The following is a 23,458-nucleotide window of genomic DNA, read 5'->3' on the forward strand; positions in this document are numbered from 1 at the left end:
AAAAGCTAACTAGAGACAGCAATTTCCAGAGATTGAGACACACGGATGCCAGCAAGACCAGTAGGTGTGAATAGTGACTGTTGGACGATATGGGAACGGTGGTTTTGTTTTTGAAATGTCACCTATAGGAAGGATGTGCACCCACTTCCTCTCCCTGGTTGCGCGACACACAAAGGCAGCATTCTGAAAGCAAAACTGATCCAATGGGGTCAAAATAGATTGCCTGCCTCAATACAGCTCTCCAAAGATCTTGCTTGGGAATTTAGGTTGGTACTTAAAAAGATTTTCTTGAGTATTTTTCTGTCTTCCTGTACATATAAATGCAGCCTCCTTGCCGTTGAATGTTGCTGCAAATTTATGAGCTTCAGTCTTGGGGACAGAACAAAACAAGGAAGTTGCTTTCTGCTGGCTGCTGATTTGCTTCTTTTAAGCATCATGTCTGAAAAAGTTGCTATGATTTGGATGCTGGAGGAGTTTTTAATATTTCACCCCCTTAAAATGTCCATGGAGCATTTTTCCCTCTTTGGGACAATTTCTGAGACTTTTGTCTCTCTTTGCTTTATCCTTAGCAGAAAAGAAAAGAGTGAGTCCACATTCCTCAGTGGAATCTGCAAAAGTAAGTGGTTTTGATCTATTTATCTGGGGTTTATAGTTAATAAAGAACTAACTCAGAAACTCCTATTGAACACTAGGGAAAATTATAACAGAACTACGGGTAAAAACTGAGCCTTTGCCATAAAGTTCATTGGTTTTCTGATTCCAGTAATGAAAGTACAGCTCAGAGTGTCATATTCTGCAAATGCCATTGGCTATAAATAAAATGTGACTGACTGAAAATATTCTGCAACCCCCCGCCCCCCCAAGAAGTGATGTTGTGGATGGTGTCTGCTCTTGTTTGGTGTCAAAGGGATGGCTCTCTCTGTCTAGGTTCTTGCATGGCCTTTTTGTTGGTGCTGAACTATAGGAATCTCTTTATTTATTTCCCAATTTGAATGCTCAGAGTAGCATATGTGTGGTTCTCCCACTTGACCTTCACAGCCCTGTGAGGCTGGGTTGAGAGAGAACGAGTGGTGATTTGAACGCAGGTGTCTCCAGTCAAAATCTACCCACTGCACTTCACTACCTCTCCAGTTGTTACTCTAGTTGTTAAGGATCCACCAGCAGGGTAGTTTAAAAATGTCCTGAAGCCACACCTGTCTGCCAGGTCCAGCGCAGCTGAAAAGAACAGTTTGTAAAGTACAGTGGTACCTCGGGTTACAGACACTTCAGGTTACAGACGCTTTAGGTTACAGACTCCGCTAACCCAGAAATAGTACCTCGGGTTAAGAACTTTGCTTCAGGATGAGAACAGAAATCGCACGGTGGCAGCGGGTGCTTCAGGTTAAGAACAGTTTCAGGTTAAGAACAGACCTCCGGAACAAATTAAATTCTTAACCAGAGGCACCACTGTATCCAAATGTGGGAGGGGGAAGAAAGTTTTGAGAACTGGCTACAGAAGATTGCTGAGAAGCAAGGGTTGCTTTCTCTTCACCTGTTCAGCCTGGGCTGAACAGGTGAAGAGAAATGGTGGTTCTTACAAAGTTCACAGTAAGTCTTCAGTACTTATCTAAAAAAGAAAAAGAAAAAAAGTGGCCTTGTAAAAATGCTGCCCTGTAACTTCCCACTACTTAAGTTAGGGGAAGTGTGAAATACTTAGAAGCTTACAGAGGAAACATCTCAAACTGAGCTTCCTGTGCTCAGATCACACATCTGGGCAGTCTGCAAAAAGCCAGTTACTGTGGTGCCTCCCAAGGTTGTAAGGCAGTAACTGCTCTGCACATTCCTATTTAGGTTTTCACGGGTGACGGGGATTGGTTTGGTTCTCATGTTAATGCAAACCTACCTAATTTGCACTTCCCAAAACAATGCATGAACCAAAGCAGAACTATCCATTGAAATCCATTCTTCTCTGAATTTTTGATGCCACTCTCCAACCAAAAAAATATGTACAGAGGTGTGCATTAGAGGAAAGTGTGCCTAAATGCATACATTAGCAAAAATAGCATATGAACATATTAGAGAAATTTATTTGCATTTTTTTTTAAAAAGGATGTTTGCAAACTGATGAGAAAATGTCCAGACTAAAGTTTCTAAAAATGAGAAACCAAGGGGAACCAAAGCTCCATCCATCTCTGCTACGGATATGCCAGCGCCTTCCCATCCAGCTGCAGTGTTGAAGGAAGGCTTCCTAGATTTCTCTGGGAGCCTTGAAAACTGCAGTTGAAGGGACGTGTAAGACATGCATGTGTCTGTGTGCATCATGGTGTTTACCGAGCTCTGAATTGGGAGCCTTGAGCTCTGGATTCAGAGTTTAGACATGAGCTCATTCTCCTCTATATTTCTTCTTAGGACTTCCTTTTATGCACATTTTTATATTGAGTTAAATCAGAACTGGAGGTTTCTAAAGGTGGCTGGTATTAATATCAAAAGGTTAAGAGAAAGTCATTGTGTGGGTTACAGCATTATTGTAAAAAAAAGTAGATTTCATGTCTCCCCCTCCCACATCTCCCTGTCCTATTTATATTATCTTTCACCAGGCATTTCAGGATTTAATTTATACCAGATGGTCAATTTCCTCGTTCTTCTCAATTATTTTCTTATTGTCAAGTCCATTTTTAAAGTCCTTGCTTTCCCCAGGATTTATGCTTGTTTTGCTTCGTGAGCCTGGTGTGAAAGCCTTTCATCAGTTTTGCAGTGCTGCCCCCCCCCCCCCCCCCCGATTTGAATCCCTGAATAGTCAAAGGTTGTTCCCAGAAGAGCCCCATTTTACTGGAGGTAAATGTTTCAAAAGACACCTTGGGGTCTGGAGTCTTATGTCATCAAAATAAGATCCCATCAACACATTTGCTTCAGTTACATAGATATTATTGCCACCGCTTTAGAATTGCTCTCCCCTGGGAACAGCTTGCTCACCTGTATTTTTCTGCCATGGTTTCTAGGGGAAGTAAAGCCAGACTTCTTGTTTGCAAGGGGAAGGAAACCAAAGCAATGGAGCCAACCTTTCTCAAAGCTTTCCCAGAGTTTCAAGTCAATCCATTCTCAGAAGAGGAGGATATTGCGCAAGGTATGTTGTTAAGAGGCGCCATAGAAAGTGTGACCAAATGTGCAAAACAGATTCATTAATTCAATATTATTTCTAGACTTAATCCAGTCCGTTGTTGGATAGGTTGGTGTCTCCACCACCACTTGCCATTTCCAGTTTAGGAAATGCAAATATACTTGATAAATTAACCTAACTGAGAAGATTCTCTGTCACAGCATTAAGTCAAACAAATGTGGCATCATTTTTATGATTTCCTTTCCTTTCCTCCTTTATCACCCTTCAAAAAAGATGATGTCACTTTGTATTCCCTTAATTATAATTTCGAATTTGTGATGTTGACCATTTGCCTTCTGCTGTGCTGGGCTTCCTTCACGGGTCCAAATTATTAGACTTTTTTGCTTGAATTGGCAATTTGGTGATGAAATGGTGATGGTTGTTCTCAGGGCCTGGGTGAGTTAGACTGTATAACTGTAACTGCTGTTTGTTTGTATATCTTTTAGGAGAAAAGAGGAAATACATAAAGCCAACTTCTCGAAATGACCCTAAACTAGAAGCTCTACAAACAGTAATGCACTTTTTCCTTATTTTAGTTAGCTTACGGTTTTTTAACAACCGCATTTTCAAAGATAAAATTCCAAGTTGACAAACAGTATACTTGAGGAATATTTTGTTGGGCGGGCTAGTCCTTCTTCCTAACTGAACTCACGTGGGGGCTGGGGGTAGCGGTAGGGCTCCATCTGCCCTATACCTTCTAAACAGCCATGGCTCCCCCCAAGGAAGCCTGGGAACAGAAGTTTGCAAAGGGGGCTGAGAGTTGCTGGAGAGCCCCATTTCCTTCACAGAACTACAATTCCCAGAGTTTCCTGGGAAGAAGGATTGACTGTTTACCACTCTGGGAATTTCAGTTCTGGAAGGGGAATGGGCTCTACTAACAACAGTGTTAAAGTGACCCATCAGGCCTTAATCTGAAGTTGAGCATTTCATGTTGCCACTCCCATACTGTGAAACCCTCTTCCAGCAGAGACACGGCAGGCATCCTCTCTCTTGACTTTCAGACATCTCTTCAAGACAGACCTATGGGGTTGTTAAAGATGTTCACAAACAGCCTTAGCTGGTCATTTTATTGATTGTTCTGTACCACTTTCAATGCTTCATAAAGCTTTCATATGCCACTCTGATATTTTATGAGAGAGCAGTATAGAAATACCAAGAGACTGCGATCTACTCACAGAGTTAAAAACTGGCAATGGTCTATCCCATTTTGTGGGGTTAAGTTCAAAGCTGTTGAGCTTCTTTGGGGGGGGAGCCAGTGATCTACCAATGATCTACCACAGACATCCACTGACCTACTGGTACATCACGATCTACCTGTTGGACGTGCCTGAAATAGCCCATCTCTCTCTCTCTCTCTCTCTCTCTCTCTCTCTCTCCCTCTCCCTCTCCCTCTCCCTCTCCCTCTCCTTCTCTCACCCCCCAATGTGGGGTGCAGGTGATAAGGAGCACTTGCTAGGAAAACTATGGGCTCCTGGGCAGAAAATGATGTTTGGGAACCATGGGAGCTGTCAGGGCCGACCCACACATGAGACAAGGTGAGGCAGCCGTCTCAGGCAGCAGAATCCACTGGGGCAACAGATCCCAATGTAGATCTTTATTCCCCCCCTTGTTCCTGATGCAGATGTTCTTCCCTGGTGGGGAGGGGGGCATCATTTTGTAGTTCATCTCAGGGACCGAAATGTCTTGGGATGGTCCTGGGAGTTGTAGTTCTCTCTGCCTCACAATTTGCTTTAGGAGGCAGAAGACGCTACAGATCCCAAACTCTCTGACAGGAAATGACACCCCTGTCCCTAGCAAGCCTCATGCTTGCATGTAACCATCTTTGCTTTCTTAAAAACACAAGGGTTCTTTCTTTCTTTCTTTCTCTTTCTTTCTTTCTTTCTTTCTTTCTTTCTTTCTTTCTTTCGCTTGGGAAGAGAGGACTGGCAGCCCAGAGCTGTTTCAACCATTTTTTAAGCTTTCATGAAAACACTCGAGGATTATTAAAGTATTCTGCAGAAGAGCTTGAGACACCCCCACCCCCTTGGGTGTCAAAGCCAGCTGAGAGGAAACTGCTTATTGCTACTTCAGACTGCCAGTAGCTTAGCTCTCCCACATACAGAAAATATCTCCACCTCCAGAACTAAAGAAGATTCTAGCTTAGCCCTTTTACTGATGTGTCCATTTTCAGTGCGCAGAGAGGAGCACTGTTTAGAGGAGCATTCAATAATGTGAGCTTCATCCTCTGCCACTGGTTTTCTGGCGAAGTGTGGACTAGACTAGGCCTTCCTCTCTGCAAGATGCTGGTGGACTAGATGACTCTTGTGGTCCCTTCCAACTCTACAATTCTATGATTCTATAAACTTTTTTTTGTTAGAAATATATACTGGAATGAATTAAAATGTTAAAATATATCTTTTATTTCTGCACTTCAGATACTTATATGCTGCTTAATATTCAGAATTTCCAAGCAGTGTACAAAAACATGCCACTCTTGTCAAGTGCATGAAATTTAACTAAAAACACACATATATGTGCTAAATTTAGGGCTCTTCCATTTCACTTTTACATTACAGTAACCACCAATTACAGAATTAGGATACTTTGGCACAGATTGTTGAAGTAAATCTGATTTCTATCTTCTTCTTTTTTTAAAAAAAAAAGAAGTGAGAAAATACCCAAATGCTGTTATTCAAGACAACATTCCCCCCACAGTTCTTTATGGATTGGATTAACATGACTCTGAAGCAGGAACACATTGTGGTGAAAAGCCTTGAGCAAGACATGTATGATGGATTAATACTTCATCATCTCATAGGTAAGCCATTTTTGTTTTAAATGTGGGCATTTGGAAATACCTGTATTGTGGAATAAATCTCATTACAGAGTGACCTCCTATAATTAATATTTATTACCAGTTCTTTTTCTTAGCTTACATGCAGATCAACCAGATAACTGAAATATTCTGAAGCCTGAATGGCATGTTTCTCCTCCCACACTCTCTCTGAAAATTTAGTTTTCTATGTATTGGCTTTCTTACAATTTTCTATGTATTGGCTTTCTTGCAATTTGTTCCTGCCACAACTTAGTGTATCATTGAAACACTTGAACACAGAATCAAGATCATCCTGTGCAGAAATAGCATGCATGCACACATAATGGTAGCATGTTGTTCTTGTGTGACCGTCATGAGCAGATATTGTGGGAGCCTGACAGGAAGGGAGCAGCAAAAGAAAATAATTTTGAAGAATATAGAATGAAGAAAAAGAGGAAGGCCTTGCCAACGGCAGGATTTTATGCAGAAGGGGAAAAGCAGAGACAAAGACTAACCGTTGAAAAGGATAAAACATAAGCACTGCTAGCCTTCAGTGACTGATAATTCTTACAGCTTCGTGGTTCCTGCCACAAGTCCTTTATTTGCTGTTAACTTTTCTTTGTGTGTGTTTAGAGTTAGGGTAGGGGAGAAATGTGGCCAATTTGCACTTCTTGAACCAAAGAACAGCTATCCTTCAACATTCAAACTGCTTCAAATTTTGCAGTACACAAAACTGTGCATGCATATATTAGTGAAAATAACTTGCAAAATGCATTGTTGGATAAATTGCTTGAAAAATTGTGTAGATCTGGCAAAAATGCATATAAAAATAGGTATTTGGATAAATGTGGAATCATAGAAATCTAACAATACAGTATTTACAGTCCAGACCCCTGAGTGTTCTATAAGATACACAAAGGGATCTTTTGTCAATGACCTTTCACTTTCATTTCAATGGTTGCCCTGAATGCCCTAAGCCTAAGTGAATGAAGGACACACACCTATTAGCTTCCTGCCAGTAGCACCTTAAAGACCAACTAAGTTAGTTCTTGGTATGAGCTTTCGTGTGCATGCACACTTCTTCAGATACACACGAATGTGCATGCACACGAAAGCTCATACCAAGAACTAACTTAGTTGGTCTTTAAGGTGCTACTGGCAGGAAAAAAAATTTTTTGTTTTGACTATGGCAGACCAACACGGCTACCTATCTGTAACTACACCTATTAGCTGTTAGGTGTTTCTACAGCTTTTCAGGCACAAAATGGCTCTGGAAGAGGCTCACACCACTTAAGATTCAGTACAGAATGCTGGAGGTTGGTGTTGTGTGTGAATTAAAATAAGACACTTTTGTACCAGGGCTTCCTGGAGGAATTAGAATACCCTGCAATAAATTGCTGAACCGGAAGTCAGACTATATTCTGCATCTTTGTTTCTTGTCTTCTTTTCAACTCCTAGAGCAACTTGGATCCCTCAGTCTGGAAGTAGAGGAAATTGCATTGACAGAGAAGAAACAAAGGCTTAAACTTGAAATTATTCTAAAATCTGTGAACCAGTGTTTACAGCTAGAAGAAAGCAAACTGAAATGGAGTGTAGACTGTATGTACAAATGCAAAACACAAATCGGATACTGAATAATAATGTATCTCCTTCCTTTTTCTTATCTTGGGAATCTAGTGCTGTAAAGGAAGAAGATCCTCTAGACTGGAAGTAAAAGAACCAAGTACCCCAAACAAAAGTTGTAGCTCCTGACAAACTCATGGCTAGGTTTCTTATAACATTTGCAGGAGAAACACAAAGGCACCCACCCACAAGAATATGTCAGCATAAAAGTAATATTTTTTTTAAAAAAGCCAGTCACCAGCACCCCAGTCTTCCCAAAAAACAAACCCAGGTCTGGACTATACAGATAAAAACAGCATTGATTCTTAATTGCTGGAGTCCCCAGGTGCTAAGTGCAAGTTTAGCCTTGCAGCAGATATTTCCTCCCAGATAAATGAGTGGTGAGCATTAATTCCTGTGGAGGAAAGTTAGTGCTGCACTTGGAGACAAGATGAAGTGTAGGTGGAAAGCGACTTTCCATCTCTGCCTCTCCGTGGCCTGGCCCTTGCTGATAAGGCATGCATTTTATACTGCCCCAAGTGTCCTCCAGACACACACTTCTGTCATAAGGATGACCATTTTGCTAACAAAACAACAAGGGTTCCATTGGTGAGGGATTCTGAGGAACAGAGACTCAGGGCCAGCCTAAGCATGCATTTGTTTAGGACAGCTTGGCCCACTGGGCCATAAAGCCCCCTCCTCACTTCTTCCAGTCGAAGAAGAGCCCCCCACCCCACCCTGGCGCCGCCAGGAGCTACATACCCCCGCAGCTTTAGAAAGAGTACCATTGTACCGAAATCTGCTAGCATTTAAACCATTTCCCGATACGGTTTATTTATATGGTATTTCCAAATATTAATTTGTTTACACTTCATCCGTTTGCCTCGTGCTCTTATTTTAGCCATCTTCAGGAAGGACTTGCTGTCCACGTTGCATCTTCTGGTGGCCATCGCTGGCCACTTTCAACCAGAGCTCGCTATACCTCCGAACGTTAAGGTGGATGTAATAAACGTAGAGGTAACTGAACAATGTTTGCTTTCTTTCTGCTCTCTGCTGAGCTTGTTAAGATTGTCTTTGCACCCTGAGGCAAGCATGCTGCAGTTAGAGAAACTGCTTGCGATGGTTGTGGGAGCAGGCACAGGAGCCAAGCATCGCCCCAGTTTTCATCCACACACTGACCTCAGAGAGGTGCTGTGGGGTAGGGATGGGGGGGGGATTTGGAGACAGTGCTTTTGATTGCACTGTGGCAACCATGTCACCATTCTGCAGCATAGTGTTAAGAGTGGTACCACCACGATTTGGTGAAGAAGGCGTGAGACCAGGATTGGTTTGGTAGGTCCACACTTCTATTTCTCCCTTGCCTAGCTGTAGAGTGGCTGGGGAAACCCAGCCAGATGGGCTGGGTATAAAGAATAAATTATTATAAATTATTATTATTACAGAATCAGCAGCCCACGTGACAGGCTGCACGGCAGTGGGCAGTGCCTGGGAGACCCTGTGTCTTCCATCTCAGCTCCATCAGAAGTGTCATGGACCCTAGGACAAGGTGGATTGCAAACAAATATCCTCTCAGGGCTGTTTCTAGAACTCTGATTAATATTAGGAATATTAAAAACATGGATGCAAAATGTCAAATTCAAATGTTGAAAACAAAATGTCAAATTCAAATCCTCAAATCCTTAACGTGAATTTTTATAACAAAATTCAATTACGTTGGACTTTGCAGTTAGTTGGTGCTAAGTCTTATAAGCCAGCCGAAGCCCTATTTATTCACCCAGACTTTGGGCTATGTCTGTGATGCTGCACTTTATAAATAGTTGTTTGACTGTGTTTGTGCTCTCCCCTTTTAACTGTGCTCTATTGTTTACTGGTTGTATGACTTGGTTGTGTTTTATTGATATAGTATCTGCTTTAGAATTATTTGTATAATTGTATAATGAAAAGCAACTAACAAAAAGAAATGGATAATCTTATGATTCTCTTGACATTTTATTATTAGATGTGAATATTATAAGCTGTCCACTCTGAAGCAGCACCACATACTAAATTACATATAATGCCATATCTGTTAAATGTTAAATACCATTGCATACCAGCAATTACATTAAATTAGACATTGCATGCTGACTATCAAATACTGTCAAATGTTCACTGTCAAATAACTAATTCTGAAATCAAATAATTGATGTTGAGATATCAAATGTTCACTGCATATATAGTAAATATACTGAGATAATATGCAATAAGTAATTGACATCAAAATTTGCACTAATTCATCATTTTATCACACTGTTAATAAGCTCATGTGTAATGCTAAGCTAAACCATGGCTCTGAGCAAACGTACAGGCTCCCAGAGAAGAGATTGTGGCTCCTTTGCTTCTTCCTGGCCTTTCTTCTGCTAGTTTGGCTTAATGTGTTGTCCAAGCCCAAGCTCAGGGTTTCGCTGTCTCCAGACAAACTTTGTCCTGTGGTTTACAGCTGTTGCTTTGTCTAGATTACATGCTAAACCAAACCATAACTTAGCTCAGTGCAGTACTGCAGCAGAATGAATGGGGAGGAGCAAATTGGCTGTGATTTCCTATGTGTGAATGAGGACTATTTACTACTTTCTTACTTAATCCAACCTTTTCCCCAGACAGGGACTCAAAGTGGCTTACAGATAAAAGAGAAACAGTTAGAAACATTTTTTTCAAACCATTAAAAAGCAATTAAGCACTAACTTGTATAAATACTCAAACAAACCATATATCCTATAGGAATTCTATTGGCAGAAAACGTGTGAAGTTGCAGTGCCAAAGTATGCAGAGCAGGGAGAGTATTGGGCAGAGCTATATGAGCAGAAGCAAAACCAGGATTCTCCATTCCATGTTTGCTGATGCCATTCCAAGGGGCATGTTTGTGGTTGCAGTGCCAGGAGCAAGATCTGCATCCACGGCTCCCACTTTATTAATTTTACTTATTTATTTATCAAAGCACTCATTTTGCCTTTCTGCCTTGCAAACCCTCAAGGCAAAAGCATCTCAGAACCCATGGCTAGGGATGGGGGGTGGCAGGGGGAGAGCTGCCGAGGGAAAGCTTATGGCATTTCTCCTTTTGGCAGAAAACACAAGGTTGGGATTGTGTTTTTGTTGAGGATGCTCTGTTTGACCCCAGAATGTGTAGATATTGCCTAAGATTTTGCTATCATTAAGATGCAATCCTATACCTGGTTACCTGGGAGTAACCTGATCAGTCTTCCTTCTGTGTAGAAATGCCCAAGATTTCACAATAAAGAAATCTTGCACAGCACATGCCTGAGGTATATTGTTCCCCTTTCATTCTTTTTTTGCAGTTAGTAGTTGATACCTTCTTTTTGCATCCTTTTTTTCTATTTCATAGTATACAGCGAACGGATTTAAGACAGAAGATGCGGTTGAGTACATCACCGGGAACAGGTAAAAGACAAAATTTGCCTTGAACTCTGAATTGAGAAGTACAAAGATGGAAATTACATTTGTCTCTACTTACGTGTCAGTTTTATTGTGCAAATAAAAGTTAACAAAGAGTAGAAAATGTATTGTGTTTGGTACTGGTTTTTGTAAATCCCATGGAGTTCTTTATTTAGGTGGTTTTGGAAATGAGTGCCAATTCATCCCTTATTTGTTGGCTCCTCGGCTCCTGATCATGACACCAGGCAACATCTTGCCTCTTTCCGCCTTGGCTTCAAACATCAGAAATGCCATTTGCCTTCTATGGCTTTGTTCTTACCAATATCTTTTATAATCTGTTATGTTAGACAATTTCTAATATTAGAAACTACGCTTATAAGATAAACCTTTATTGACTTTTGAGCCAGAGGCTCAGGTAACAGCTACATTTTATATTTCAGTCTCTTATTTCATAGTGACAAATTCTAGAAAGGCAGGCATGTGAATCTGTTGCCACAAAATAACCGAGGTTGGAGTGCTGTGCAATTTTATGTCCAAGTAAATATGCGTCGGCTTCTGCCCCATGAGGCTTGTCGCACCCCAGTGATTAACTATTCAACCTGAGATATTGTGGGCTGCAACCACCAACTACTTCAGATGCCTATTTGCTTGTTTTCTAACTCATCTTTCCTTTTGTTGGGTATTTAGGGAACCTGACGAAAGTTCTTCACGTAAGTTACAGAACTAAGGACTTATTCCAGTGTGTCTCCACCATGATCTGTTTTGAAAAGCTCTGTGGTAGTTATTGTTCTCTGCAAAAAGCCTCATGTCTTCATCATCAACGACAATCTCCTGATGCTCTTTCTTAAATATGAAGAACTACCATTGTTTTACTAAATTTCTACACATAGCAGCAGAAAATAATTCTTCTGAGGTTAGGTATGAGCTGGAAAGTCACCTGGGGCTGTTGAGACTTATAACGTTATAATTGTAGCTGTGCCCATGTCATTCAGATGAGATTGAATAAATTGCGCACGTACTCTTATACTGCCTGCTATACTATGATAGCTGAAAAGAACTAATTCAACCTTTATTAAGGAAACTAACTACCTAGCTGCTCATGGGAAATACCTTCTTGCTGACAAAGCCACGAATGAATACTGATTTTAGACTCTGGATCTCAGACTTTAGCTGATGGAGTATTCCTTTTAATGTTAAGAATGTTAAGAAGTATATATGACATTTCCGATTTTGTCTACTGCTTCTGCCCCGGGTGCTGATGTAGTTATATGTGTTATTATCGTTTTTTCTGTTGTCTTTGACTTTGACTGTAATACATATGGATTGATTGGACTTTCAACTCCCGCCAGTCCCAGCCACCATGGCCATAGTCAGGGGGGGATGATGGGAGTTCAGCAACATCTAGGGAGCCCCCCTCATAGATTTGATGCTTTATTGAATATACAGGAAGACAGGTTCCTGTCCCAAGGAATTTCCAGTCTAAGGGTGCAGTCCTAAGTAGTTAAAAGTCAATCTCATTGAGATCAAAGCAGCTTTCTCCCAGAGAAATGGGTATAGGATTGCAATCCACATTTCTGTAGTACAGAATGACAGCGTTGGGAGGAAAAGGCAATAGAGAGGATGGGATGGCGCATATACCCACAAGCCCACAAAGAAGCCATATGCAGAGCACTCCACCTCCATCCTCCTTTGTTATTGGGCTAAGATATGGGTCATTATGACCTGCATTGCAAAACATAATACAGAAAAACTCTCATGTGGTGAAATATATTGAAAATAATCAATTTGGTACTTTACTCTAGAAGCTGAAATCTTTGATGAATTAATGGCATATGCTCCAGAGAAAGTGGATGCAGTGAAAGAGGTAAAACAAACACCCTCAGGTTTTTTCCTCCCCCCAGACAATTTATAATGGGATATATAACCAAGAAACGGTGATTTGATGCCATTCTCTGTTCCTTTAGGTATTTTTGAAGTTTGTCAACAGACATGTTGGGAAGTTAGGACTAAGTGTGAAAGACATTGACTCTCAGGTAAAAATATCCTGCTCGTGATCCTATGTTGCATTTAATTTATGAACTGCTTTATGGTGTTTGCCCTCATATCAACCCTTGGAGGTCTATCACTAAGCATTTCCCTTTACAGATGGGGAAACACAGGTTGGGGCTGCAACTTGATGAAGGCCACATAATAAGTCAGTGTGGAGCACATGTACACTATGTAGCTGCATCCTTCCTGGGCAGGACTGTCAGAACCGGGGATGAAAAGCCAGCTGGCTTGGCTCCAGCCGAAGCGTCTCCCTTCTCAGCCTTGCCGCTGCGGAGACCCATCAGTAACACTCCTCCGACATGTGTCTGCAACTCAAGCTGCTGTGCATGCAAGAGCACACATTACTCAGCAGAGTAAACACACAACAGATCAGGCTCGAGGCGTGGATACTGTACTAAACTACACATTTATTCTACATGTGACATAACAATCCCACATATCTGCAGCAAAGGGTGGAATGGAATTCCCAACAAGGACTACTTCAAATGATGGGAAATCAAGTTTAAGCACCTGCCCCACGTGGTTAAAAAGACAATTTATAGAGAGCAAGCACACTAAGTGAGGGCTTCCTTGATTTCATTCTTCATTTCAATATCTCAGATGCTTGCAGGAATCCCATTTTTAAAATTTATGTATGCCATTATTATTTCTTCCTTCTATCGGGGAGCTCTGGCTATGCACATAGTTTCCTTCTCCTATTTTATCATTTCCATGAGCCAGTGAAGTAGTTAAGTTCCAAGATAGTGACTGAAAGGGTCACTGAGTGAGCTTTGTGGCTGAATGGGGATTTGAACCCGCACCTCCCTGGTCCTAGTCTAACCACTACACCACATTGGTGCACATCTAAGTTTTTTTTATTGCATGCATAGAAATTAAATGGATTAATTAGATATACATGTGTTCGGAAGCATGTGTATCATGCATTCATATTCATTGGACTCGGGATTTGCTACAGCTTCCCACCAAATGTACATCTGGTGGCAAGCCCAGGTTCACTTTGGTCTAACATGTGCAGTGGCCCAGCATCTGCAGCCAAAGTGGGACTTGAATCTCTTCTTGCCAGATGCAAGTCCAGCTTTCTGTTCTCTGCTAACACACATTAGTATCCTGGAAAGTGAAGTGATGCAAAAGTTTTTCATATATCGCACATACAAAGAATTTTTAATTCTTGGCATAAGATCAGCACTAAGAGAAATCCTTATCTGGATTTTGTCTTTTGTCAAAATAATAAGCAACTTTAAAACTTGATCTATATAGTTGACATGATTCTTTCATTCAAATGGCACTGGAATCTAGTCAGAGATAAATGACTTACCTGTCACACTAATAACCTATGAACTGGACCTAAAGTGCTGAAATTTGGATTCAGACTGCAACATACAGATGTGGGTGATATATAACATATAGCATTGTAGCACTTCAATAAGTTTTTGCGTGACTGTTTTTGGCTGCTGCAGACAGAAGCTTTGGTAAGCTTTGGGGGGCAAATATGAAGAAGCTTTTGTCCGGCAGGAAAGTTCTTTAAGTCATGGAGGTCTTGTGGATTACAAAACTGACCCTGCAATCATTTTAATAATCTTTAATGTAATGCCTCTGTTCATTTCCCCCCAGTTTGCAGATGGGGTTATTTTACTCTTGCTAATTGGGCAGCTTCAGGGCTATTTCGTGAATCTGGGAGATTTCTTCCTGAAACCAAGTTCCCCTGCAGAAATGGTAAGTTATTCTTTATGCACCCAATTGTGGGTACAGGGCATTTGGAGGCCCAACTATAAACTATAATAGGTGGGACACACAGATAATTTCCCCACATTATTTCCAAGCTTCTTAGGTGTCCCATGCAAAGGGAATAAACCGGCCTATAGCAGATCCCACCGTTGTGTCACCAAAGTGAAGTGGATCCCACCTCTCTGGCTACCAACTGCGGCAGAACCCACCAACTTATATACTACATGTAACCTCCACAGTTTATTTTCCTGGTTTTTGTGTGGTGGTAAACTTAGATCCTTGGAGACTCAGGCAGAAGTTGAAAAAATAAGACATATTAGTTTTAAAGAACGAAGTTAATAAAACAAAGGATGTGTCAGGAGATAATGTTCTTTCAGGAAACAGTTAACTTATTAATAATTATACTTAATCTAGTGGATGATACAGGCTTCTAAACAAGGTAATAAATGCACAGCTTCTTTTAAATGTCAGCTGCTTTAATTCAGTTTTTACTCCTCAGATGTTACAGGTTTCTAGACAAAAGTTTACTTCCACTTCTTTCACTTCAGTTCCTTAACTTAGTTGTTGTGCAGGTGTTACAGCTTAATACTTTGGTTCTTAAACAAGGAGGTGGTACTTTCTATCCGTTTCCCAACCTTTGATCAGTCATACTCCTGAGATACCTCTGGCAGTATAACAGCCCCAGGGGATCCCCACGCACCCCTTTTTTCCTGGTTTGGGAGTCTTCTCTTTCTGGAAGATCTCTCCCCTCCTGACGGGAAGGAGACCCAAGGAGACAGTATCCTCACAGCTTCTCCCTCTCCTGGCTCCAACTCAGCCCTCTGGTTAACTCCTGTCTGAATGCTCTCCTAAGACACTCAACACCGTCTTCCTATCTAAGCTCAGAGACTCCTTTCTCTAGCTGTAGATATTTGCCCAGGGTGGATGTTACACACGCAGACCAGGACCAACTCTCTTTCTCTCCCTCTTCTCTCTTAAACCATCTCCCCATCAGAATCCTCTCTCTGAAACGGCTCCTTTTATTCTCTCTCCCAAAGTGCTGGCTCCGCCCACCTTTGTCTGTCTGTCTAGGTAGCCAATCAGAGAGAGGCTCCAGCCCTCTGGTGGAATTCTGAGGCACTGCGTCACCAGACTCTGGTCTGGCTCAGCTGTCCGTCACATAGCCCTCTTGGGGTGGTGTGCATTTTGGCATTCACCTGACTTTGCCATGTTGGCCACAGTGATCGAAGATATCTCTCCCCTCTGTGCCTTTCTCGTGGGGCATTCTCAGTCTGCTTGCCTCCTCCCACTCTGCCCACCCTATAGGCAGAGGCTGCCTGGGGGAGGCTGCGTGTGTGATCTGCTTTTTCTGTGCAGCGTCTATGCGCGGCTCCATTTGTGCACGGGCGGCGCAATGTTACACAGGAGGAGCGCAAGGTGCGATGTGTCGCTGATGTTAAAGGCGCAGAGGGGGGATATTACTTCAATTGCTGCACTCCTCCTGTGTAACGTTGCACCCCCCCCTGCACAAATGGAGCCGCGCAAAGACACCACACGGCAAAAACAGACTGCCTACAGCCTCCCTCCCCACTGTAGGGCGGGCAGAGTGGGAGGAGGCAAGCAGAATACTGTACAGAGGCTCTGCGGGAAAGGTGAAAAGTGCTAAAAGTAATTGAAAAAAAGCTTCTCCACTCCCCCCCAAAAAAGCTCAACTCTGTCCCCCCCCCAAAAGCTCAGTGATTGCCGGCGAGGGAACAGCTGATAGGTGGCCTGTTAGACGTGTGGGGCTGTTAGCCTCTGGGCAATCCTCTCCCCCCAAATTTCACCAAGTCAGGGCATCCTATACATGGGGGCGTCCAATACACAGAAAAATACGGTAATATGTTGTTGTTTTCCATTGGCAATAATTTTTCCAGAATTGACACCACCTTTTCTTTTGTTGACCCTTCTCAGGTACACAATGCAAGCCTTGCAGTAGACTTGCTAATGGACGGAGGCCTTCTGGATGTACCTATCAACCCTGAAGGTTAGTCATTGTACAAGAAGGGGTGCGTTTTCACTTCATGTTTCCATATCACCTTAGGGGCACTTCTCAGATGTGTGGAACTGTTAATCATCACGTGTCTGTATACATTCCAGCACTAGCTGTTGGAGCACGAGAACGGATGTTTTGACTTTCACAGTTCCGTTTTGGTATTGCTTTTGTTCCCTTCTCTATGAGAGCATGAAGGAGAAGAGACATGTTCCTTTTGTTCTGAACTGTCAATAATAAAGCAGCTTTAGTGCCCCCACCTCGGGCCTGGCTTCTGTTGATGATTTGTTTACTCTGCTAACGTGTGCCTACTGTCGGAAGACGTGGGTCACGGAGTTCTGTCGGGGAGACAGATGATTATTCCGGACATCACGCAGGAGGGAGAACTGGGAAGACACGCATAATGGTGATTGGCTGGACGCCCATCCTCCGATTCAGACGAAATCCCAACCGTCACCTCTGTTCCTGAGCTTTGGGTTTGTGGTAGCTGCCTTGGTTCCCCCATTCCATTCTAGGGAATGCAGATTCAATGTGTTATATGGGCTCTTTAGCTCAGGGATGTATAATTTACCCATTCTACTTTTGTCTGCCTTATGTTTTCACAGATCTTGTGAACCGAGATATGAAGACCACGTTGCTAGTCCTGTACTGCCTGTTTTCCAAATACAAGACCAAAGAGGCATGAAGTACAGAAATCAAAAAGCCTATGCCATATTTGCTAGTGAATAGTTTAATTTTCAGTGCCAATAATTGTTTGATGCTTTGAATCTACATACAACTGATACATATTGTATGCGTAGATGAGAATATGTTTCAGTAACCTAAACTTGGTGGATGCTGACATTTACTGGTAATTCTTAAGGTTTTACAAGGGTCAGCAGGAAATGGCAGGTAAGACTTGAAAGAAATCAGCATGGCATTTGAACATCTACTGAACGCAGTTTGTATTCTTGTTGGCATCTGTCTGTCTTGAGAGACAATGGAGTGTGCCTCTGGGAGTGAAGTCAAACCGTTGTGTTTGCAGCTCCAAAGTCGCCTTCCTGAGGCACAAGCCTGGGCCATGTGTCTGGAGGTCCTGGGCTGCCCAGATGACAAGACCACCCTGATGTGGTTCAAAGGAAAGCAGAGCAATATGTTTGGCACCAGCTTGGCTGCAGGAGTTGCTGGGAGGGGACATACAAGACACCATCCAACAGTCTTAGGGATGCTACTCTGGATTTGTATAGGGTTTACTCTTTGGTCTTTTCTTCCTATGAAGATATCCTGCAAGGCAGCAAAGGTTTAGAATCAGAGTTTTCCTTCTCCTAGAAGGGCTACCTTCCAGGTTGACAAGCCCCACCTGCACCTCACTTCCCTCTACAGCACGTGCAGAAACCACCTTCTTCACCATTGGACCCTCTATTGGTCTCACCTGCTCAATCTGCTGGAGCCTGTCTCCAGTCCCTAGCTCACCGGAGGTTTGAAATCCATTGGCTACCCTCACCCGGTTTAGCCGGCCAGTCGAAGCTGTTCCTGAGGTGTGGCCACTGTCATATGTTGACAGCTTATAGGAGTGCATGGTGGGGACCAAAGGTGGACAAACAACTGCAGAAGGAGCACGACATATCTACCCCACAGAGGAACTACCCCTCCCCTAACATCCCCATATGCCCCAATGCACTTTGTAGTCTTTGACATTTAGTTATGCACATTCCCCTGTGCACATTTTAAAATCTTCAGAATTACCAGTAAATGCCTGTATTCACTGTTCAGTAATATGTGCGTTTTTGTTGATGCCAGTATTATAGCCTCACCGATTTTGATGTCCTTAATAAGATTCAGCTTTGTATAGCTATAGAGTTCCTAGATGACGTGCAATCTCCTGGCCAGAGCTTTTCCTCCAAATGTAATTATTTCCCCATAATTTCTCCCAAGATGTCTGCATGTATATCAATAAAAAGTTTCTGGTGCATGCAGAGGATTTCAGAGAAGAAAATTATTCAAAGGGGAGCTTTTCAGTACAACCAAAAATGTTTATGAAAAATGGTGAATAGTTTCAGTGCTTTTGTTTTTGCCTGTCATGTTTCTCCATAGGTATTGTGAATCAAGATATGAAGATCACACTGCAGGTTTTGAACTGCTTGTTTTACAAATACAAAACTATAAAAAGCAGAAATTAAATAACCGTATTATGTTTTATTTAACTTTTTAAATATATTTATTTAGTACTCTTTATGGCAGGGGTGGTAAATCTGTGGCCCTCCAGATGTTGTTGGATTCTGGCTCCCTTTGGCCCCACTTGCCATGACCAATGGACAGGGCTGATGGGAGTTGTACTACACTAACATCTGGAAGAGTACTAAATATAAATTCTTAATCTCTTCCAACCTCACAAATGATCTTACCAGAAAGGGACTTCTTGAGAGGTGAATTAGTATCCCACTCAAGACCTCTAGGCATTTTGCAAAACCTGAATTAATGGGTCCTGATTCTGAGCCACACTTCTTGGACCTACACTTGATTACATTGATTCCCATTGTGTGATTGCCATTCTGCATAATTTCTTGTCGCACATTATCCTAGGGTCAAGAGATCAGCTAAAGAATTGTCTTAATTTATTGGCTTTGCTTATATTCATAAGAAAAACTAAATTATTTTTAGTAATGCCTGAAGGATAAGTGGGCGCTGTGCAGAGACAGCCAGAGATGCTCACCAACCACAAACTCACTGAAGGCCCAGCTGTGGCTTACTTAGCATAATGGCTAATAAAGACTTCTGGTATCCCAGATAATGCAGTAGTGACATGAAAGGTAATTTGTGCAGTAACTGCCTTTTCAGTGAATGAAAATAAAAAGAATTAACAAATAGAACAAATGTAGAACTGAATGTTTCTCAATGTTTTTGTGGTGCATTTTAAGCAATCAGAAGGTCGGAGGCTTGCCAATCAGAAGGTCCCTGCGACGGGGTGAGCTCCTGTTGTTTTGTCCCAGCTCCTGCCAACCTAGCAGTTCGAAAGCACACCAGTGCAAGTACAGTGGTACCTCTGGTTACGTCCTTAATTCGTTCCAGAGGTCCGTTCTTAACCTGAAACTGTTCTTAACCTGAATCACCACTTTAGCTAATGGGGCCTCCTGCTGCTGCTGCACAGCTGCTGCACGATTTCTGTTCTCCTCCTGAAGCAAAGTTCTTAACCTGAAGCACTATTTCTGGGTTAGCGGAGTCTGTAACCTGAAGTGTCTGTAACCCGAGGTACCATTGTAGATAAATAGGTACCGCTGTAAAGGTAAAGGGACCCCTTGACCATTAGGTCCAGTTGTGACCGACTCTGGGGTTGCGGCGCTCATCTCGCTTTACTGGCCAAGAGAGCCGGCGTACAGCTTCCGGGTCATGAGGCCAGCATGACTAAGCTGCTTCTGGCGAACCAGAGCAGCGCACGGAAACGCCGTTTACCTTCCCGCCGGAGTGGTACCTATTTATCTACTTGCGCTGGTGTGCTTTCAAACTGCTAGCTTGGCAGGAGCAGGGACCGAGCAACGGGAGCTCACCCCATCGCGGGGATTCAAACCACCAACCTTCTGATCAGCAAGTCCTAGGCTCTGTGGTTTAACCCACAGCACCACCTACATCCCTAAGCTCCCACCACCCACAGCTGTGGCAGGAAGTAAATGGTGTTTCCATGCGCTCTGGTTTCCGTTACGGGGTCTCGTTGCGCCAGAAGTGGTTTAGTCATGCTCAGGGCTGGATTTAGGTTTGATGAGTCCCTAAGCTACTGAAGGTAATGAGGCCCTTTCTATGTCCAGCTGTCCCTTGTCAACAACAAAGTGCCGCTGTTTTTTTGTGTTGAATATATACTATATGGTAATTTATGGACCTAATTACATCAAGGGAGCCTACACAACACAAAACACTGTTGCTGTATGAAGATTTTATTTTATTTGTTTTTTTGTCTTATATTTTGGAAATGTACATCTTTTTCCCCCCTTTACATTTTTTTGGGGGGCCCAAGAGACTAGGCCCCCAAGCTATAGCTTGTTTAGCATATAGGTAAATCCGGCCCTGGGTGGGGTCTGGGAGGGGCTGCCTTGGCTGCGGGGGGGGGGCGGCGAGGAAGAGGCGCCCAGGACGGAGGGCGGCCGAGGGGAGAAGAGGCGGGGAGGGAGGTGGTGGTGGGCGGGGCGGGGGCCATTGCACCTCGGGCGCCCTTGCCCGGCAGCAGGAGGGGGGGAGGAGCCGAGCGGGGGGGGGGCAGCTGCCTCCACGCCCCCTTCTTCACCTGCTTCTTCCCGGCGGCCAGATAGAGCCGTGGGATCCAGCGGCTTGGCATGGAAGAGATGCTCCGCACCGGCGTCTTCTGCTCCCGGGTTGCGCGCGGGCTTTCCGGCAGCTTTCTCGTGCGCCCGCCCAGTGGCGTAGCGTGGGGTTGCAGGGGGGGGCGGCCGCACCGGGCGCAACATCTGGGGGTTAGGGTTAGGGGGCGCAAATCCACGGGTTAGGGGGCACAAATTACTTGCCTTGCCCCGGGTGCTGACAACCCACGCTACGCCACTGCGCCCGCCTTTGCGCCCGGGCAACTTGCACACCAAGCCTGCAGCTCCCGCTTACTCAGGCAGCGGGACAAAGGAGGGGCTGGTTGTGACATAAGGCACCATAGTGATGCTACCGGGGACGTGTTTCCCCTGCATGTGGAGACAGGCTCCCGGCGCAACAGCAGCGCTGCCTAGGGGGGCTTTGAAGTGAGAGTGAAACACCAAGATTCAGTGTTGTCTGCCGAAGCAGACGGAGGATTCCAGCACCAGCTTTTGGAAGAATATTTAGCAGCTTTGCAGAGAGACTGGGTCTAACAAGGTTATGTATGGATTGGACCCTGGCTGGGAGCTTCTGCCTGTGTAACTGCCCCTGGGACCTTTGATGGCGGGAACTCTGCCCCAGCCCTTCTTGACAGGTGGCAGAGCTGGAAACTGGGGGGTAGATTTGGAAGGGATGCTAACTCCTGAGAGAGAGAGAGAAAGAGAGAGAGTTATCCCTGTTGCATCATTTGTCAGACTTGGGGTGGGGAGGGAGGTGGTTTTCTTTCTTTGTACAGATCAGCACAGTATTACCGTAACTATGGATTTCAAATTTTAAAAAAGCAAATGAGTTTGGCAGAACTATAAGACTGTTTACATTTATCTTTTATTTAGTTGGTTGTACTGTATTTATATTGTAAAAGGTAAAGGTAAAGGGACCCCTGACAGTTAAGTCCAGTCGCAAACGACTCTGGGGTTGCGGTGCTCATCTCACTTTACAGGCCGAGGGAGCCAGTGTTTGTCCGCAGAGTTTTTCCGGGTCATGTGGCCAGCATGAGTAAGCCGCTTCTGGCGAACCAGAGTAGCGCACGGAAACGCCGTTTACCTTCCCGCCAGAGTGGTACCTATTGATCTACTTGCACTTTGACGTGCTTTCGAACTGCTAGGTTGGCAGGAGCAGGGACCGAGCAACGGGAGCTCATCCCGTCAAGCGGATTCGAACCGCTGACCTTCTGATCGGCAAGTCCTAGGCTCTGTGGTTTAACCCACAGCGCCACCCGCGTCCCTTTAATAGAAGGTTAAAAATACATTAAAACATCAGTCATTAAAAACTTCCCTAAACAGGGCTGCCTTCAGATGTCTTCTAAGTCTCTGCCTTGAAGTAGGGGAGTCCACCTCATGCCATTGGGTGGCCATGACACATGTTTGCTGAGAGGGGCCTCACAATGTCAGAACAAGAACCACAGCAAAAGGTCTTGAGACAGCCCCACTTCCTGGTACCATCTGAGTGACCCTCTCCTTCATCTCTGACAGGTGGAGGTGCTGCTGGAGGCCTTCCATAAGATCACTCTGAGGTCTACAATGGAGGGCAGAGAAGTGGCCATCTGCGCTTTCTCCATCTTAGCTTACCATTGCCTGGAGAAAGTGGTTGAATACCTCCTCCAATTTCCTTTCGTTTATTGGGCACTCAGGCTTCTACCCGCCTAAGAGAGATGTTGGGAATCTGCAGGGCTTGCTCAGAATGTAACTCTCTCCCTGAGGGAGGAGGCCAGGCAGCTGGACAACCCGCTCCCCACAGTGTCAGCAGCCAGTCTCCAAATCTCTTCCTCCCTCTGGCTTCCCAGCTGATTTGCTGCCTCATGGCAACAGGCAGAAGATTTGGAGGGCTCCCGCCATGGTACCATAGCCAGGATTAGGTCCTTTTAACAGGAAGAGCAACAGAGCAGAAGCCGAGAAGGCAGGGCCAGGCCTCTGTCCTCTTGGGGCAGGTTTCCCCTCTCTCAACAGGAGCGGTCTTTTTGCTATCTGCAGGCCTGCAGCGGCACAGAGGGGCTGATCCAGATCACTGAGGGATCCTTCTGGAGTGCAGGAGACCAGGGAAGACCAAGCCATCTCCTCTCTTTGTGGCATGGCAGCAAGCAGTAGAGTTCCTGATGGAGCTGGACCACCTGTGGAGGGATCAGGTTCTGAGGCAAAGCGCCCTTCTGGCCCCGGCACCAGTGCCCCTCCGTGCAATAATGCGCCATCCCTGAGCCAAGGGGTCTGACCGTTGCTCTTGTTTTTCCATTCACTGTGCCTGCAAGACAATATGGCAGGAGGTTTTGGCTGACCAACAACAACTACTCCATCTGACGGCCGAGCAACTGCATCAGAGCCCCTTGCAGAGTCTGCCACTGCTGTGCTAAGGACGAATCCCATGCTTTGTGGCTTCTTCTCCCCAGTGTAAT

The 23,458-nt window shown here is 44.0% G+C and overlaps 1 protein-coding gene across 7 annotated transcripts; it reads left to right on the forward strand.

The window, feature by feature from the left end:
- Positions 1-104: 104 nt before the first annotated feature.
- PARVG (parvin gamma) lies at positions 105-18,906 on the forward strand. Of its 7 annotated transcripts, none has more exons than XM_083615980.1 (14): positions 107-266; positions 570-616; positions 3,010-3,103; positions 3,583-3,647; positions 5,831-5,933; positions 7,389-7,529; positions 8,434-8,549; positions 10,912-10,967; positions 11,649-11,671; positions 12,764-12,825; positions 12,926-12,994; positions 14,622-14,723; positions 16,668-16,740; positions 17,352-18,906. In XM_083615980.1, the coding sequence occupies exons 3-14, from the start codon at positions 3,028-3,030 to the stop codon at positions 17,429-17,431; spliced, it is 966 nt and encodes a 321-aa protein (XP_083472106.1). In that variant the 5' UTR covers positions 107-266; positions 570-616; positions 3,010-3,027; the 3' UTR covers positions 17,432-18,906. The 7 variants fall into 7 exon arrangements, with proteins under 7 accessions (XP_083472110.1, XP_083472108.1, XP_083472109.1 ...); XM_083615981.1 differs by having other exon boundaries at positions 573-616; XM_083615978.1 differs by having other exon boundaries at positions 108-266; positions 2,979-3,103.
- Positions 18,907-23,458: the final 4,552 nt, after the last annotated feature.

Source organism: Podarcis filfolensis (assembly GCF_964270895.1).
Source record: "Podarcis filfolensis genome assembly, chromosome: 5".
In the NCBI taxonomy this organism is placed as follows: domain Eukaryota; kingdom Metazoa; phylum Chordata; class Lepidosauria; order Squamata; family Lacertidae; genus Podarcis; species Podarcis filfolensis.